Consider the following 19690-nt stretch of genomic DNA (forward strand, 5'->3'; position numbering starts at 1 on the left):
TCCAATTTTCTGTACTTCATTGGGCAACAACCCTCTAAAGAAACCCACATGAATCCAGCTGCTAACAGCTCCTGGAAGGGCTGTAGGATCTAACACCTACCCTGCATTCCTTGAGCCCTAGTAGCTTAGGGGAAAGAGGGCTGAGACGCAGCTCTTGCGGCTCTGGATCTTACAGTTGAATTGTGGAAAAAGGGAGCAGGTGGGAAGAGAGAAATGCCAATGACGAGGGCTTGCTAAAGGCGGGGAAGGCAGCTGCGGGTGAGGAATGCACGGGGTAGTGACAGGGCTGCTGGGTGGTCCAGCTGAGCCCCCCAGGCTCAGGCCTGCCCCTTGCCAGTGGCCTCAGTCATGCTGACAACCACGCTGACCCTGGGAGTCAGGACTGGGCTGGGAGGTTGGAGCGTATGTGTCACTGACCTGGTGGCCCAGGGTTGCCTGTCCTTCCTTCCCCTGTTGTGACTGGGGATTTGTTCCAATGTTCCTTGGGTCTCGAATTATCTTAGGAAATATTTACTGAGCACCTATAACATATGTGCCTGGTGCCAGGGAAAGATACATTAGCGAGTACAGTCGTCCTTCGTTATCCGTGGAGGATTGGTTTGAGGACCCACTGAGGATACCAAATTCCGAGGGTTTGAGTCCCACCGTCGGCCCTCGATATCCGCGGATATGGTGGGCCGATTGTGTAGCAGACTCCATTCCTGCACTCCAGTCCCACTTGCTTGTATATCCTGTCCACTACAAGTCACTATGTCTCAGGCACACCGGTGGGGTGGGGTGAGGGTGCTTGGAGGTCCAGAGGCAGGAGAGCCACCCGGCAGTGCTGGGTCTCTCTGATTCCGACTCCGTCCCTCAGCTTCTCTGGGGTACAGTGCTTGGATACAGGATTCCCTCCAGCTAAGGTCAGAGCTCTGATTCACTCTAGCTTTTCTCCCCACCCAAGGCAAGAGCCCATGAAATAAATACAGCAGGTTAGAAGGAGAGATAAACTGCTTGAGGTTTATTCATAAAGTATAAGGATGCACTCACTGGGCTTGGCCTTTTTTTTTTTTTTTTTTTTAAACTCCTTTCCCTTCCTTTCCACCCAGCTGAGATTTTTGCTTGCTCTTCTCTGAGGGTCCTCAGCTGATTTTACCAGCCTGTCTGCAATCTGCTATAATGAGCCAAAGAGCGGCACAGGCTTCCCTAGAAGCAAAGGTAGTTCACCTCAGAAGCCCTCAAGGATCCTACGGAGGCAAAAGACCCTGATCTGGTGAGTTCAGACCACTGTGGAGCAGAGAAATTGGTGTCCTTCCTGGAGCACCGCCTTCATCTCCTTGAACTGAGCCAACTGGCAGGCCTCACGCAGCCCCAGCCAGCGATAGGCCTGGTGCTCGTGGGAGAGGCGGACCTCCACGTCGTAGTCCTTTACCTCTGCCAGCCAGTAGATGACGGTTTTAGGCTTCTCCCTGGCCACATAATTGAGCTCCCTTCTGAATCCCTCAATGATGGTCAGCTGGCCTGCTTCTATGCCTGCTTCCTCCTGAGCCTCCCGAAGGGCTGTTTCCAAGTCAGTTTCTCCTGGTTCCACATGGCCTGGTTAGGAGAAAAGAAGAGAAGGTGGATATAATCTTCAACAAAGCTGGATTTTCCAGGTCAGATGATTTAAAGCTGGGGTCTCTGGCGACTCTTCTAGGTGTTGCTAAGCTTTGGCAATATCCTAACATGCCTAGGAATGGGGTACAGGGCAGGCAGTGTCTGGCTCTGTGGTGTCTGGGCAATCCCTCCTCCCCACCCCATCTTCTCTGCAGAGAGTGAAACAAACCATATATTTGGCAAGTCTGGTCTAGAATACTGCTCTTCGATGGTGAGAGAGACAGCCTCCCTCAGACCTCTGCTTTATTTTTCTTTGGAGTTCTCTTCATCCCATATTCTCAGGGAGACCCTTCCCTGGGACACCTTAATGTGATTTTCCCAAGGAGGGGCAGTCCTTTCTTGCCAGGTGGGAGCTGGCTGAAGAGGGAGCACGTCACCTACAATGCACAGTGAAGACTTAACACTGTCTGCAGTTGGTCCCTGAAGTCCCAGGGCCAACAGTCTGTCTCCAAACCCTGCACTGAGGCACCGGCAGCTGTTTCCAAGTAGCTATCAAGGCTCTTCCAAATTGTTTTCATCTTTCTAACTGAGCAAGGCCAGATTCCAGTTTCATAGGGAAAGTCCTGATGGGAACTTAGACTAAGGACAAGCTGAGAGCCAGTTCTAAGAAAATTTGTTGGCAAGGCCCAAACGCAAACAGACAACTGCCAAGAAACTGTTGTAAGAGAACTTGAAGCTCTGCAGACTAGGAGCAGCCCTCAGCTTTGCCTCGAGCCCTCCCTGCAAATTCTCAGCTTGCCCAGGGGCGGCCAAGAAGGCCTGGGAGGGGTCTGGCAGCCTCGGTCAACACATGGCTCCAGCAAGTTGCTGGGGGCCTCCTGGTTCAGGAGCTCATAGAGAGCAGGAATTCTTAGCTGTTCTCTTCTTAGTTCAAAGACAGGGCTACATCCTAGCCTCCTCCTTCCCAGGGGTCCTCAGAGCAGTGCCCTGAGTCAGCTGCTGCTGCACAGCTCCCACAGAAAGCAGCCAGGAGCTTGGACTTAAAAGCCCATTTTCGTTCATGGCTGCTAGGGAATTTTCTCTGTATAGCACCTCATACAGCCACGGACACAAAGACAGGTAGGTAACGCACCAGGGGAGGAAGGTGGGAGGGACGCTGGTGGTGAGACAGGTGACGCTGATCCAGGATGCCCGACCTTCCCTCAGAACTGTGTGGGAGTCTCTGGGCACACCCTGCCCAGCAGCATCTATTCAGCATTCTCACAGCAGCGTTAACAGGGTAACTTCTGCCCCAGGCCCAAGCAGGGAAAAATTCAGAGAGGTCCTTTGAAATCTTTCAGCGAGAGGGACCGTGCAGTGTGACTGAGGTGATCAGGAGGCAAGTGTGAATATTCCTATTCATAGTATCGGTGACACTTCTGTCTCTTTTTTTTCCACCTTGTTTCTCCTCAGTGAAACTTGAATGTGCAAATTTTATTTCCTATTCCCACTTCCTTGTTTTCCTCCAACCCTGGAGTCTTGTTCACCCCTCCCTGACCCCACTTGCTCCCTTCTGTCTGGGGGCTGTTCACTATGGGCTCCTGACCTGTAGCCCAGTAATAACTTGACCCCAAGGTCCCCAATTCCCAGCCCGGTGCCTCTTCCCCTACCCAGCCGTTCACCACAGAGGCTCTGGTGACTGATGCAAGAAAACCAGGTGTTATGACCTCCCTGGCGGTCCAGTGGTTAAGACACCGTGCTTTCACTGCAGGGGGCACGGGTTCAATCCCTGGTCGGGAACTAAGATCCCACGTGCTGCATGGCGCGGAGAAGAGGAAAAAAAAAGGAAAGAAAACCAGGTCTTGCTTCTGCTCTGGAATTCAGCCACAGAGTTCTATTTCCAGTTCTTCTCTGGCCTGGCATGGAGACTTTGTATGTAGAAAGGATCAAGAGCTCCTGCCCACCCCACCCCCTCCTGCTACACAATGACTGGGAAGCAAGCCTTGCAGGGTGGCTGGCAGGGTGGATTTCTGAACAGTGCTTGGCATTTCCCCAAAGCCTGCCCCCCTGGCCTCGCACCTTTGGGAGGAGTCCAGTGATGAATGCCATCTGATGCCTGCAGCAGTAGAAACTCAATTGCAGTGTTGTCCATCTTGGGAATGAGACATCTTCGGAAGATGATCAAGCCACATGCTCTCAGGGCCATGGTCTATCTGAAGGTCTAACAAAAAAGATGTTCGAAGTTAGTTACACAAAACAGGAAGATCCATACTGGGGGCAGCACTCTGGTGCTGCAGAGTAGCACAGACCAGCTAACAGTGACCTCATCACCTACAGACAAAGGCAGCATGCTGAGAACCAATGGGGGAAAACCAGGAGTCAGAGACAGGCCTTTGTGTGTAACTGCAGGACCTTGGTCCCTACCTGTTACTGTAGCTCTATCCCAACTCCTCCAGGTCTCCCAGCTAAAACAGGGCTGGCGTGTGTATGTAGAGACTGGAGATCCTCAGAAGCAACCCCACTGAAACTGGAGAGATGCGGGGAATGGGAGAGATGCAGTACAATATTATCATCAAATTCACAATCCTATTTCCCTCAGCCTCCAACCTGAGTCTCTGGAGCAAAGAGACCCCAACAATGTGGTTTCTGATGGCTCAGAAGGGTCACTTAGAAAGGGTAGCTTAGTGTACTAAAAATTTATTATTGATTTTTTTTCAATCTTTTATCCGTTTTGGAATGTTATACATTCACATGGTTCAAAACTCAAAATATAAAGGGGAACACATGGTAGAAAGTCTCTTTCCTACCCCATCAGAGGTGAACTAGCAGAGTAGTCAAGAGTGTGAACCTGGAGCCTGGGTTCAAGTTCTGACTCTGCCATGTATTCACTGTGTGATTAGCTCCTAAGCCTGTTTCCATAGCTGTAAGACAGGATAGTAATAGCTCTACTGTAAAGAGCTGCTATGAGGATTACATGACTTAACTTTTGTAAAGTGCTTTAGAACAGTGCTTGGAATGTAATCTCAGTAGATTTCATTATGCACAGACAAATGTCTGAAGGATACACATCATTAATACTGTTTTCTGGGGGGGGATGAGATTATGGGGAGACTTTCATTTTCTGCTCCATATATATCTGTATTATTTGGAAATTTACAGAGAACATTTATTATTTTTATAATCAGAAATACAATGAAGACAGACTTTTTTAGTCTTTTCCATTTAGCCTTTTTTCCATTTCAGAAAAAAATGTCAACAACAACAAAAGACAGGAAGGGAGTAGGAATATCTGCAGAAATGAAAAAAAAATTCATCATCTGAAGGAGGACATGTAATCAAGGTAACAAAAAATATGGAAGATCCTTTATGTGAAGCCCTGCAAAAGAAAAACTTGTACCATTTGTTCACTCGACAAATATTTATTGAGTACCTACTATGTACCAAGTACTGTGCTTGGCCTTTGCCCTCACAAGAATATAGAATATAGTTTATATTCTAGTGGAAGAGGCAGGCTTTAATCAAATAGTTAAGCAAATTTAAAAATAATTGCCAATAAGGTATGTGCTCCAAAGGGGAAATGTGTGATTGGTAACTTAACCCTGACTGAGGGATCAAGGAATGCTTCCTGGAAGAAGGGATGTTTGAGCAGAGAAGTAAAGGATGAGTAGAAGGTAAGCTGTCAAAGGGAAAGAGGAGAGATTTGTTCCAGGTAGAGGGAACAGCATGGGCAAAGGTTCCGAGGTGAGACAGCAGAACTGAAAGAAAACCAGGTGTCTCAAATGCAGCGGAGGCCTGAGAGAGTGGCCCAGGTAGGGAGAGGCCCGAGTCGGAGGGTCTCATCTCCAAGATTCCAGGGCCAAAGAAGGAGCTGGTGCTCACAGGTGGCAGAGCTGATGCTGAAAGGGTGGCTGGAGTAGATGCTGATGGTCTCCATGGCCCCCTTGTTGGTGCTCAATCAAGATGAGCTTGCATTTGTCAAAGGCCTAAAAATCAGACCCAAATCACAACCTGTTCCAGGGCAATTCTCAGGACTACCAACAGATGGTAATGTTACTCTAGAGAACAGTGGTTCCTTACCCAAAAAACCAAGCACACCCAACACTGTGACCTTTCCAAACCTTTCTACACCTGTAATGAGAGTTTTTAAGGATTGGAAATAATCTCAGAATGGGTTTTTGAAATGGTCTGTGCTCTCATTTACTGTTGGTGGGAGATTAAATTAGCATATCCCCTTAGGAGGACAATTTGGTAATAATTATCAAAACATAAAATGCACATTCCCTTAGACCCAGGAATTCCAATTCTAGGCATACTGACATATAGAAATACATGTTTAAGATGTACACACACACACAAAAAGAAAAAAAGGGCAGAAACAAATATCAATATGGGAATGGTTAAATAAGTACAGTATTTCATCTATATGATGGAAGATTATGAGGCCTTTAAAAAAATGAGGTAGAGTCAAACGTGCTGCTTGTAAAAAGATTTTCAGTGGAAAAAGAATGGCTCATAACAGTATGTAAAGTACGGTTCTTTTTGAGTTTAAAATTCATATGTAAACTGGTATCAGGCTTTTACTAAATATGGTGTTCTGTTTCCCTGGCCTCCCTATTTATGCTGAGAACGTTCCTTATTCTGGAAGCCAGAAGGAACCCTGTCACCAAAGAACTGGTGAAGCAAGATTTCAAATGACTGGTTCCAGGTTTAGGCAGAAACAGGTACCTGATCCCATGCTTTCCTATCAAGATGCTCAGAAAGTATTAGCAAGTTATAGGCGTAGGGCACCTGGCCCCTGCTTCGAGTGGAGTCCCATGGAATGGATGTTGGAACCCCTCAATAAGCTTAGGGATCCCAGACTAGTGGGCACAGTGCCCTCCCTCCACACCACTGCCATCGCCAATACAGCATGAGGAAACAAAGATGCTGCATGGGGGGCCAAGAAAGACAGGCCTGGGGTGGCCATGTGGAACTACTGGGGAGACGGGAACAGGCCAATATTTTCCTGTGGGGAGGAGGCTTAGGTCACTGACAGGGGCGCACCCAGCAAAAATGTATCTCAGTAGATACCAGTATTCAGCGGTGACCACATCTAAGAAGCAGGCTGACCAACGGTTCATCTTGATGGAACAAGAAGAGCTAGGATCAGATAGATGCTCACTTTCTCTCTATGCTCTGCACCCACAGAGAGGCCAGAAAGGCAGAACTCCTATTTGCCCTTCAATTGCTTGGCTTGAGCCAGCCGTCCTCTAGAATTTCTTCCTTCCCCATCCATTTAACCACCTCCTCATCCTTTCAGCAACAACTCAGATGTCACCTCTTCTGTGAAGCTTCTGGCTTCTAATCACTCCATCTTCTGGGCCTTTAACATGGCTTGAATAATCTTCTACTGTAGGGTTTGATAAGAGAAACAGAACACTATGAGCAACGGTAAAGTAAGAATTTAGTATAGGGATTAGACCTTGTCCAATTAGGAAGTTGATGGAGAAATCCACACAACTCTGTCACTTCTGCATCTGGTGTTAGGTCTGAAGTCTCTGTAAGTCGGTGAGGCCAGCAGTTGGGAAGGAAAGCTGGCTGTGAAGTGGAGGAGAGAAAGAACTGGAACCTGTGAGAACAAATCGACTTCTGTTCACTGTCTCCAAGCTCACTGACTCGGGTGAGTTGCAGGAGAAGCAAGGGACCTTTGCCACAGAGCTGAACGTACATCTAGCCTAGGACTGTCAGAGCAGCTGAAGGAGGAGATTCAGCAGGCGTTGGGGAGCTGCAGGCCCGGGTGCTGTCCTGCACCACCAAGGTGAGCCAGCAGATCAGTGTCAAAAGGTAGGCACTGCCATCATGCCCGGTATCCTTCACAGTGTACTGGCCGCTACTTCACTTCAGTTTTCCAAATATTGCACAAAATTTTCTTGAGGTCAACCCCAATTGGAACCATACAGGAAGGGAATCCTGTGAAACTCGGTTCCAGCTCAGCTAAGTGGACACAGTACAAAGCCACCACAAGCACACATGCCTAGTATGGTAAATCTCTGTCTGTACCTCTGGCAGGTAAGAGCCAGACTATGAGCTGTCTCCTGGGACCCAGCACAGCAGCTCTCAACAGATGTTCATTGACTCAACAGAACTGTCTCCCCACCTCCCACTCAAACAAATGTTCAGGGTACGTTCTGGGACTTTGGGAAATAGCCCAGTGTTTTCCTGAGGAGTGCCATTTACATAAAAGTCAATGGAGCTATTGTTGGAGGTTTTCTGTTTTTCTGGAGACCACGGAGCTGAAACTGTCCTGGGGTTTGAAAGTAGCCAGATTTCTCTCTCTCTCCCTCATAAGCGCGCGCACACACACACACACACACACACACACACACACACACACACACACACACACACACACACACACACACACGTTCTGGCACGCACAAACTCTGAGTGGATTCAAACCTCAGGGGGTTAAAGAACACAGCGTCTAATATGCAAAGATGCCTGCAGCCAGGATTGCGGAGGTGAGAACTCCAGGCTGACAGCAGGCAATTCACACTTCAGAAAAGTGGCAAAGTGCCTTAGGTGGTTAAAAAAACCCCGAACAAAAAAACCCTCAATGTCATCAGAAGGTTCCAGAAGCTAACGAAAAGTACTCTTGGCTTTCTCTATAGATACAATTCCCTCACAGCCTAGGAGGTTCAGGACTTAGGTGCCAAAACATAATTCACAGATAATGGCTATACTGATGTGCTGTGTTCCAATATTTTCATCAAATTAATCAGAGTGCTACTGCAAGCATAGTTCAACCCCCAAAGCCCTCATAAATGTACCTTTACATACAGAAAGAGCTCTCCAAATCCTACCCCCCGACTTGTTCCTCCTAGTGTAAAATCCCTCTAGCAGAAACAGTATTTCACCCCACCATGTTATCAATTAAGCATCTATCCTGTGCAAGGTTCTTTACGTATATCTTTTCTAATGCTCAAGACAACTCTTCACAATAAGCATTATTATCTCCAGTTTACGATGAGGAAACTGAGATTCAGAAAGTTTAAAATACTTGCCCAAAGGCATAGCTGGTCTGTGAATGCTGAGATTTGAATTCAAGTAAGTCTAACTCCAAAATCTGTATTTTTTTCCCTTTATACTGCTTTGCTTACCGTGAAAGAGCAGGGCTTAGGGCACAAGTGGCCCTGAGAGAGGACACAAAAATGATTTATAAAATCATTTCCAGTTCTAAAATTCCCACACTTTGATCTATATTCATATGGAGGATTTTAAATATGTTTAACTGGACTCTTTTCCACAGAAGAGGTTTTAGTTGGAGGGTGGTATAGATGAAGGTCTTGGTGCCCAAAGACAGTCCTGGAGGGGTAAAGTGTAGTCTGAGGCCCCTAAACTTTGTGTCTCTGATAAAGGTTTCTATGCCTCTTCTGCTTTTTTTCTGGGAAGCAGGAACCTATAACCACACGTTCAAAACCATACCGAGTAGCCTGAGGGTTCCCAAGCACCAAGTACTGGGGACACACTGGATGCTAGCCTGGGACAAGCACACAAATTCCTAACTTAGGGCACTGGTGTCCTGGAAATTTGCCCAGGCCACTCCACTTCGAGGAGGAAGGCCAACTCTGCCTGCCCACAAGCAACTTTGTGACTGCTCATGTTTCCCTCACTTCCCACATCACAGTGGTCTTTTCTCCAATTCTCCAAGTCCCTTCTTCCCTTTCAAAGGAGTGGACAGAAATGAGGCTCCCATCTTTGAATAAAGCTCTCTCTTGTAACAACAGCAAAAAGATAAAACTAAAAAGAAAGAAAGAAAAAAGCTCCCAACTACCATAAATTGAATAAAAATGTTCCCTCAACTGCACCTTTCCCTGGACATCTGCCACTCTCTTTTCTCACAGAGACCAAGCTGCTGAGTCACCTTGCTATCTTTGCCATTTGGCTGAGGGAGGAAACAGGAGATTTCACCTGTAATGACATGAATATTGGCTTCTAGGATGACGCCAAGTCAGACAAGGTTGGGACAAAAATCATTTCTAGTGAAGGAGATCTGTTAAATGGCCTATTAGTGCCACCTGCTGTACAATTCTGGAAAGCAAACACGGGGAATTCTAATACTAGAGCCTGAAAGGATTCATTCGCTCATCTAATGTCTGTTGAGTGTGTCCCATTCGACAGGCAGTGTAACAGGATTGAAGAGTAGATAGGAAGCTGAATACTAGTGAAAGTGGAAGATGTTTAAACAGACAAGTTACCAAATGTGTTTTTTGCATCACAAGGGTATGTGTAAGATGTAAATGTAGCAAAGAAGGGGTGATATCTTTAGGTCAAGGGGTACGCCATAAGGATTTTGAGGGATGACTAGGAGTTTACCAAGCAGAATAAAGGTGGCAAGGGACACTCCAGGCCAAGGGAGGAGTGTGAGCAAAGACCCTCAAGCACAAGATGACATTCCATTGATAAAACTTAGTTTCTATCCCATAGGCAATGAGGAGCCTTGGACTGGTTTTGGACATGGCTGTAGTATGGTTAGGTTGACATTTTACAGAGACATTCTGACAGCAGGGAAAGTGGAGAAAGAATCAGAAGGCAAGGAGGCCAACCAGTTACAAGCCTGTTGCCAACAGTCCAGATGACAAATGATACAGAGTCAAATTAAGGCAGAGGCAGTGAGAAAGGAGAGGAAGGGATGAATTTGAGAGGTCTCAAAGAGAAAATCAACACTATTTGATGTTTCATTGTCCAAGGGAGAGGTAAAGGGAGAGGTATTTGGTTTGAGTGACTAAGTAGAAGTAGAAGTAGAATGTACGCAAATGATTCCTGTTTGGGACAAGTTGAATTTGAAGTGCTATAGACTACCCACAAAGTAAATGGACACATGCGTCTAGAGTTCAGTGATCACCTCATCCCATCTCTTCATTTCCCAAGGCTGAAATTTCCTGTTAAAGATTTTGCTTCCACTGTAGGTATCTCTGCAGCCCACCTCCCTCCATTTGGGTAAAGCTGCTTGTACATCTGGTATTCCAAGTATTTTCATCCCCTTTCAGTCAGAAACAGCACGGCACAACACAGAAAAGCATGGCTGGCTTCGCAGTGCGACTTAGCTCCCTAATTTAACAGTGTCTTACTTTGAGCAAAATACTTAACTTTTCTAGGCCTCATTTTCCTCATCTTACAAACAAGGAAACAAAAACCTACTATTCACGGTTGCTGTAGAGTTTAAAATAATGTATATGTAGGGTCTGACATAGATGTACTGAATATACGAGTCACGCTTACCCCTGTATCATACAAGATTATCAGAAAGCTTCTCTATGTTATGTTTTAAGGGCATGCTCTTAGCTTTTATTGACAGTTGAATCAAGAAATGGCTTTTCACATTTTCTGCAAAACTACCGGTGATCACACCATGTATATCCCTGATGGCCCCACAGGATAAATTCCTCTTGATATAGCTACTAGGAAGAAATTCCACTCTTTTGAAGAATGTATTGCTTCCTGAATTATTAGTTATTTAACTGACAAGTTTTGAACTAAATTGGGTACTCAGTTACAGTACATCTGCTGGCTCCATTGGCTAGTATATTTGCTTGTTTCTATTATGAAGATAATAGCTATCATTTTTGGAAGAGTTACTACTTGTCAGGCATTGTGCCAAGTGCTTTACCTTTGTTATTTCACTTAATCTTCACAACAACCCCACGAGGCACTACTGCCAGTTTTCAGAAGAGGAAAAAGGAAATTACAGCTCAGACATGTGTCTGGGTAGTGACTCAAAAGCAGATCTGCCTGTCTCCCAACATCACTGCTCTCAACCTCGACTCTACATTCGCTACATTTGCCTATTTGATTGCATTCAGTTTATTTTAATTTGTCATTCATATATTTTCCCCTTAGGAGATAAAATAAATACATAAGGTCCAAACTAAGCCACAACAAGGAAAAAGGAAGTTATTTTTTTAGGTAGTGGGACTCCCGTGTGACTTTCTTTATTTCTGCTATAATTGCCACGATATTATCCATTCAATAAATGAAGCAATTAGAAAATATAAAACCTCTTTTGGAAAGTAGGCAGGGTTTAAAAGGTAACAACAATGTTAAAACTGAGGCCCAAGGAGGGGAAGGAATGGCCCTCGGGTCGCTGGGCCCTACACCCGGAACTCTGGGCTTCCGACGACCCACCCGATCACCACTTGCACGAGGGCAAGCAAGGCTCGTGGGGCCACTGATCCCTTCTCCCTACGCATACAGGAAAACTGAGGTCCTGCGAGCGTCTGGGGCCTGGCCTAACCACGCCCCACTGCCAACTTGGAGGAGGGAACGACCACCTCTGACCCCACAGCGACGGGAGGTTAGTCAGCTGCAGACTTCCATAGCTCCGAGCCTCACTTCCGCCGCGGAGAACTAAAGCCAATGGACCCTCCCTAAGGTTACTCACCTTCCGAAGTGGAATGAGGCAGGAGGCGGGCCTTGAACGGAGACCGGGGGTACGTCGACCAATCCGGAGAGCTCGATTTCGCTTTGGGCGACCAACAGCTCCGGGCAGAAGGATTCTGGACCCGCCTCAAAGGTGAGGTTCTCTCACTTAGAACATCGCGAGATCTTCACTTGAGCGGAGTAATTGGTTGAAAGATCGAAAGACGGAAATTGAGAGTTACGCCCACCGTTTCCTTAGTTCCCTGATTGGTCTTCTAGAAGAGAAGGCGGCCCACGTCCACGAGTTCCCTGGATGCCCATTGGTGAATGGTGCTGGTCTGCCAGCGCGCGGGCGTCGGCGCGGGCGTTCGAACCGGCGCTTGGCGGTGTTACCATGGGGATGCGGCCTGGCGGCAGGCTCAAGCTAGTGAGCCGACAGCACGCCTCGGTCGCCCGCCTTGGGGCTCTTTCCTGTCAGCGTTTTCTCCTGTCTTCAGACAGGGTTGATCGAGGAGGAATTTGAAAGCCTCCAAGGTGAGAAATGGCGGGGGAGAACCGGGGTGGGGTGGGCCGGGAGCCTTGCTGCCTGCCCCGCGGGAGAGGGTGAGCAGGGCGCCCGCCAAGCGCGTGAGGAGGCGGGCAGTTGGGAGGGGACCGGGAGTTGACCTCTCCCGATGGTCCGAATGTTCACCCACTCGCCTACCCTCTCCCTCACTTCTCCCGTGAAACCTTTTCTGAGTCTCGAAGTCCTCTTTACCCCTTTGGACCTATAGCCCTGACTGGAACCTCTCTTAGAGAGCTTCTGTTCCTCCTTGGGTACTTCCGTGAACCCCATTCTCTTCCCTTCTCCCATATAATTCTGAGGTCTTTGAGGCAAGGCAAGCATCTTTCACAATGTTTTACACATAGTAGATTTTTTAGGAAATATTTGTTGAGTTGAATTTAATTCACCACAAATAAATTGGATTCCCCTCTATGCCCTGCCCCTTTTTCCCTCCCATACAGAGATTATTTTTTATCTTTATGGGGGAAGGGGGAGGGCATCCTGATCTCATATGCAAAAGGACCTGAAAGTTTATGGTTGGGCTTTCCACTCTTCGTGAAAGGGAAAACTTTTGGATTGCTTACTACAACTCTTCCCGCATTGTGGCTTTTAGTCTTGGTCTCCCAGTGTTTTTATTAGACTCCCTGTTAGTCTTTGCTTAAAACAAACCATTCTGTTGTTGCTGTATGCCAAAAGACTTGATCTCTGTGTCTTAGTGACCCACAGCTGTTGTCACATTTTAAGTGTTTTCTCTTTTGTATTTCTGTTCTGCTTGTAGTCTCTCTACTTCGGCACATATAACAGCTGCTCCGGTAGCCTATCCATTTATCAGGTGTCCGTGATAGAACTGCATTACCAAGACTGTTGTTTCGTTGTTAACTCCTAAGGCTATATATTCCCAATATGCTTTGTTGATTCTTATATCAAAATCATAGCTCAATGATGACTTTAATAAAAGGATTGAAAAAAGTCAGGTATAGCAGCTCTGTTCTTATTACCTTCTTATAAAAGTTTGAACATAACCTTATAGCTAAACTGTAGACCTGTGGCATGTAATGGAACCCGAACTGGGGATTCAGGGTTTGGTCTTGGCTCTGTCTCTTTCACTGTGGCTGGCTTTGCAGGTCATTTATCCCTTTTAGATTTCACTTTTTCCATGTGGAAAATCAAATGTTTGAATTAGATTAGAAGTCATGTGGCTCTATTATCAATTTAGTCAAGCCGTTGATGCCAGGTAGACATCATGCACTCAGTCTTCCAAAGACCATATAGCTGGAAGTAATAGCTACCATTATTGAGCATCTACCCTGTGCAAAGCACTATATCATATCAAGGGCTTTACATAAATATTAAATTTTTCTTAGCATAGTACATTAATCTACTGCCCACATAACATTTCATTAAAAACTGTTGGTTTATGTTGTTAATGAAAATCTTTAGCTATTCATAGTATGTCCTTGGGGCAAACTAGGGCATGATTCTCTCATCTTCCAGTTTAGCAGGAACAGCAGTTTTTTTCTCTGGGCTGCAGTTTTGTTTGTAAAGTGAGGGGTTGATTGAACCACTCTTCTCAGATCCCTTCAGTTTAATTGATGAATTAATCCAGTTTCCTGTGCTGGCTCAGCAAACCTATTCATAATTTGTTCAGAGTAGGTCCTCAGCAAATTTTGTTAAATGAGTAATAGAGTTCTACTTCTTGTACTTTGAGTGTTGTGGTCATTGTATACTTTCCAAGATATTGTCTCAAGGATTTTGATGTTCATATCCTATTAAACAAGAAGACTTTTCCACAGGCATAAACTAATAGGTACCATTCGTACTGGAAAAATTCAGTTTTCCACAAGTATGTCTTTTTCGTGTGTAGGGAAAAACCAAATATGTGGGGTCCCCACAATTCTCTGTGACAGCAGTTGGGTGTCCTACCGTTTAACTCAGTCTAACATTTTACCTGGAGATAGTGTCAGATCCCAGAGGTTAAGGGCTTAGTCCCACAGGACTGCTCCCATACCACTTCAGATGCCAATCACAAGTAGTAGGTCCGCAGATACCCACAACTTCTCTCACATTTGGCTACAAATTAGAGGTTCCCACGTCCCCCTCCTCAGGTTTGATTAATTTGCTACAGCAGCTCCCAGAACTCACAGAAACACGTTTATCACCATCAGAAGTTATCTTGCTTATTTGATTATTGATTATCTCCTTCCATTAGAATAATAGCACCTTGAGGGCAGTGACCTTATCTGTTTTGTTCCTCAATGTCTAGAAAGGGCCCAGCTCATAAAAGTCCCTCAAGCTATTTCTTGAATGACTGGATGAAAGCTTTTTGTTGTAACTGTGACCATAGCTGTGTCCATAGCAATTCGTTTGAGTGATAGAAACTTCTTTCATTTTCTTGCTCAGGGGCAGTGAGTCAGGGCACCACCAGCTCTGCTTTAGTTTTCTTGAGTAATCAAACTACCCTGATACAAAAGTTTCTATCACCTATGACTGCAAATGGTATCAAATGCTTTTGTATAGTTCTAAAAATAGTGTAGGGATATTTATTCGTTAAATAATTATTGAATGTTTATTATTCCCAGACATTGTTTTAGATTCCAGGGATAAAAAGATCAATAAGACACATTCCTTGACCACAAGATCATATTCTAGTGGAGGAAATAGACATACTCATAGATAATTATTACAGAATGTAACTGCAATGATAGAGATATGCAAAAGGTATGATATGAACATAGAAGGGAAATCCAACCACATCTGGGGAGACCAGGAAAGAACTCATTTGTGTTTTAATCAATGGGTAAGAGGTAGACAGGTAAAGTGAGGTTTGATGAGAGTTGGAGAAGACCATTTAAGAGCACAATGTGAATAAATGCACAGAGATAACAGTCTAAGAAGCTGACTAAACTGAAGAGTAGGTGGGAGAGAGAGGAATGGGCTAGACTGTAGAAGGCTTTGTAGGACATGCTAAGGAGCTTGGACTTTGTCCTTTAGATAGGTGACAGGATGCCACTGAAAGGTTTTAAATAAGGGAGCAGCATGGTCATAACTGTGCTTTCAGAACAATGATCTGGTTCCGTAGTGTAGAGGATGGTTTGGAGGGGGCAAAACTGGAGGCAGGGAGAGCGGTTAAGAGACATGTAATGATCTAGGTGAACCACCATCTGAGGCTGAACCACCAGGGCTGTGGTAGTAGGAATGAGGATAGCAAAGGGGAAATCTGACAGATATTTAGGAGATTAAATTGACTGGACCTGTTGATCAGATGTGGGATTAAAGGAGAAGGAGAAGTCTAAGGATGCTTCCCAGTTTAGCTCTGAGTGACTGGATAGATGGTATTTTGTCACTTACCCTACCCCAACCCTCACTTCACCAAGGAACAAAGAGATGGAGGAACAGATTTGGTGGGGAGTTAATGAGTTTGGTTATTGACAAGTAGTTCAGATGCTCAATCATGGGGACATTTTGATAGTGATACCTGCATGTTTTTGCTGCAAGACATCTGTAAGATTGTTAGTTTTATTGTGAGGTGAACTAAAGTTACACTGGAATTCTGAAAGTACTCAGTTAATAACATTGCACAATATCCAGGCCAAAAAGACTAGCTGAGATTTCACAAGCAATGAGGAGCAGTACTGTGTCTGTTATAGTCTTTTAAATTACCTGCTTATGCTGAGATTTGATTGGTTAAAACTAGTGGTATAGAATTATGTAGCCAACAAATAGATATCTAATCACTTTCAAAAACAAATTCATATAGTTGTTTTTAATAAATTATCTATGCCTTTGTTTCTTCATTTGTATAAAGTGAGGTGATGACAATGTCCATCTCTCACAAAAAGTCTTGGAAGATTAATCAGGTAGCATAATTAATTATGTATTAATAATTTAGATCCCAGTGAATGGAATTGTTGTTTTAATCGTTCTTTGCTTTCTCAGCATCACTCCTTTAGAATTAATTTCTGGTGCCATTGTGGCAACGGTTCCCAAGAGGATGTAACCCTGAGTAAAAGCATCTCTGTCATCTTAGTAATTTATAAAAACTGATTGTAATCGTTATTTTTCCAATTAAACATGTGAGATATATTTTGTTGAAAGTATTTTATAACTGCAAAATGGCAAAAAATCTGAAAATGACAACTTCTGCAATTGGATTAGATCAAGATTTAAAAAATAAAACACTGAGTTTAAACCCAATGTTGGTTACCACCTGTTCCTGGGAATTCTTTCAGAATTAAACCTCTATATTTAGAGAGGTAATATTTGAACTGTTTTAAGATAACTGGGTTCAGCAATTTTGTTATGCTTATTTTTAGGTGATTGCTCCCATGTTTTGCACCAGACTTAGAAATTTTTAAATGTCATAGTGGGGCTCTTGAAAGGAATTGCAGTAATTGCAAAGCATTAGCTACTTAACCATAAACAAAGTTGAAGCTTGTTTTTCAGTTTCAAAAAGAAACAATCTTTCAAAAAGTACTTTTGGGTATAACTCACATGATTTGTATCCCCAAATTCACAACCAGCCTTAAGAATTACATTAGGTATCATATATTCTCATTCTTTGCAGCTGTTGTTTTAAGCAGCTGTCTAGTATCCCTTGTCTTCTTTTAAGACCAGCGGTCTATAGATAGAATAATCCCTAGAGTTTGAAATAACTTAATTCCCTTGTTGGAGGAAAAGTGTATACTGTATTATCCACATTTTAATCTCCCACTGATAATATTGCATTTCTTGTGTTCTTAATTAGGGATCTTATGCCTAATGTGGGGTACACGAACATCTTAATGCAAATTCATTGAGAATGTTGGGTTTGTATTGTGTCTGTTACTAATGCAGTGGGTTCGGTGACTTTTTTAAAAAGTGATCATTAGGGCTTCCCTGGTGGTGCAGTGGTTGGGGGTCCGCCTGCCAGTGCAGGGGACGCGGGTTCGAGCCCTGGTCTGGGAGGATCCCACATGCCGCGGAGCGACTGGCCCGTGAGCCACAACTACTGAGCCTGCGCGTCTGGAGCCTGTGCTCCGCAACAAGAGAGGCCGCGATAGTGAGAGGCTCGCGCACCGCAATGAAGAGTGGCCCCCGCTCGCCGCAACTAGAGAAAGCCCTCGCGCAGAAACGAAGACCCAACACAGCCAAAAATAAAAATAAATAAATTTAGTAAAAAAAAAAGTGATCATTATTAGTGGTTGCCTAGGGCTGGATGGGTTGGGGGTTTAGTATGTAAATGTATTAAAAGCCATTGAATTCACTTTAAATGGGTGAATTCTATGGTATGTGAACTATATCTCAATAAAGTTGTTATATATATATTTTAAAATTTATTTATTTATTTTTGGCTGTGTTGGGTCTTCATTTCTGTGCGAGGGCTTTCTCTAGTTGCGGCAAGCGGGGGCCACTCTTCATCGCGGTGCGCGGGCCTCTCACTATCGCAGCCTCTCTTTTTGCGGAGCACAGGCTCCAGACACACAGGCTCAGTAGTTGTGGCTCACGGGCCTAGTTGCTCCGCGGCATGTGGGATCTTCCCAGACCAGGACTCGAACCCGTGTCCCCTGCATTAGCAGGCAGATTCTCAACCACTGCGCCACCAGGGCAGCCCTATTTTTTTAAGTGGTCATTGTCACAGTTTAGGGGAACTCAGTTGAAGAAATATTTCTTGGCAATCAGAAGCTATTTTGGTCCTTGTATTTCATACTACCTCTGTATTAATGAGAGCGTATAATATGTTCTAATGCCTGATGACCTTCCCGTGTAGTCCCTTGCTTTCAGGAACAGTATATTCATTTAAAACATGTATAATTGAGCAAGTAGAAAGTGGAAAATAGTAAGGTGTTCGAAAAGGCCACTGAGGTTTAGCGTATCAAAGCTGTGTAACCTTAGGCAAGTCACTTAATCATTCAGAGCCTCAGTTACCACATAAAATGAAGGTATTGGATCAGATCCTAGTTCTCAAACTCTGATGCCCACAGGGCTAACCAATTAAAGTAAATAAATAAAGTTGGTGTGTATAAAGGAACCGGGAGCAGGGGACCATGGCGTATGGATAGTATATGCTCTTCTAAAGAGAGCAGCCATAACTCAGTTGTGATCCATTGTTGCTTTATCTTATTGTAGGCCCAATGTAACTGTATCTTTAATTTTCAAGAAAAGCAGAAACTGGATATTTTTAACTGTTCCTGCTTTTTAAATATTGCAACTAATTTAAAAAAATTTTAAACACTATGCAAGCCAAACTACAAGGTATGAAGGAATCCTTCATGGCCCTAATATAGACTAGATCAGCTATAGACTAGACAATCTCTATTGACCCGGCTAGCTGTAGGATTCTTTTTTTTTTTTTTCCCCTTTATGTTACCTAAATATTATGTGGTACATTCCAAAGGGTATGTGTGAAACATATATGTAAGTTATAAAGCACAATACAAAATGAATAAATACCCAAGACCTAGCAGATAATATCCCTGTATTCTTTTCCTGTTCACCATTTTCTTGCTCTTCCGTCAGAGATAACCATTATCCTTCATTTTGTATTTAGATGCCTAAATAATACACTGGATTTGCTTGCTTTTGAACCTTATGCAAAGGAACGTAGTTTCCTGGGATTTGTTTTTTTCCTCATGATGTTTCTGAGATTGATAAATTGTTTAGTGTAGTTTGTCCTTTTATCACTATTGTATGATGTTCCATTGTATGAATATACCCAAATTTATTTATCTGTTTTTCAGCCAATGGACATTAGGTTATTTTGTTTTTGGCTCTTGTGAACAGTGCTGCTGTGAACTTTTTTGTATGTGCCTCCTGAAGTACACATGCAGAAGTTTTTCTGAGGTATATACCTAGGAGTTGAGTTGCTTGGTTGTATGCTGTATGAACACTCAACTTGGTAAGATAATGCCAAACTGTTTTTCAGTGTTTCTGATTTAGCCCCATGATCCTTTACTCTGAGAGTTCTCCATAACTCTCTGCCTTCTCTAATTTATTGTATTCTCTCCTTCCACACCTTTTTCCCCTTAGTGAAGATAACCTGCCTCACTGCCCCTTATTTTCTTTCTAGACAACCATATGTTCTCTGCCATTTCATTAAGAACTTTTCCTCTAACATAGTAGAATCATATTTAGAAATAAATATTACACTTTTACAGTTACATTATAAATAACTTGTTAAAAGTGCCTTTTATTTTTTTTTTATTTTTTGCAAGGTTT

General features: G+C 44.1%; 2 protein-coding genes across 5 annotated transcripts in view; one reads left to right on the plus strand and one right to left on the minus strand.

Moving 5' to 3' along the window:
* Positions 1 to 985: 985 nt before the first annotated feature.
* On the minus strand, positions 986 to 12134 carry NUDT2 (nudix hydrolase 2). 3 transcript variants are annotated; one of them, XM_082402480.1, is made up of 4 exons: positions 11975 to 12088; positions 3979 to 4081; positions 3634 to 3775; positions 986 to 1575 (listed from the first exon to the last, which is right to left on the minus strand). In XM_082402480.1, the coding sequence occupies exons 3-4, from the start codon at positions 3758 to 3760 to the stop codon at positions 1259 to 1261; spliced, it is 444 nt and encodes a 147-aa protein (XP_082258606.1). In that variant the 5' UTR covers positions 3761 to 3775; positions 3979 to 4081; positions 11975 to 12088; the 3' UTR covers positions 986 to 1258. The 3 variants fall into 3 exon arrangements, with proteins under 3 accessions (XP_082258606.1, XP_082258607.1, XP_082258605.1); XM_082402481.1 differs by lacking the exon at positions 11975 to 12088 and adding an exon at positions 7016 to 7090; XM_082402479.1 differs by lacking the exon at positions 3979 to 4081 and having other exon boundaries at positions 11975 to 12134.
* Positions 12027 to 19690, plus strand: part of KIF24 (kinesin family member 24) — a 60674-nt gene continuing 53010 nt past the window's right edge. Inside the window, exons 1-2 of one of the 2 annotated variants that reach the window (XM_082402390.1) lie at positions 12027 to 12106; positions 12232 to 12486. The gene's annotated coding sequence lies outside the window, so the exon portion shown is untranslated. Of the gene's footprint in view, positions 12107 to 12231; positions 12487 to 19690 lie in introns of those variants that run through there. The other variant, XM_082402392.1, reaches the window with a different exon arrangement.

The sequence above is a fragment of the Balaenoptera borealis genome, assembly GCF_965194805.1.
Source record: "Balaenoptera borealis genome assembly, chromosome: 8".
Taxonomy (NCBI): Eukaryota; Metazoa; Chordata; class Mammalia; order Artiodactyla; family Balaenopteridae; genus Balaenoptera; species Balaenoptera borealis.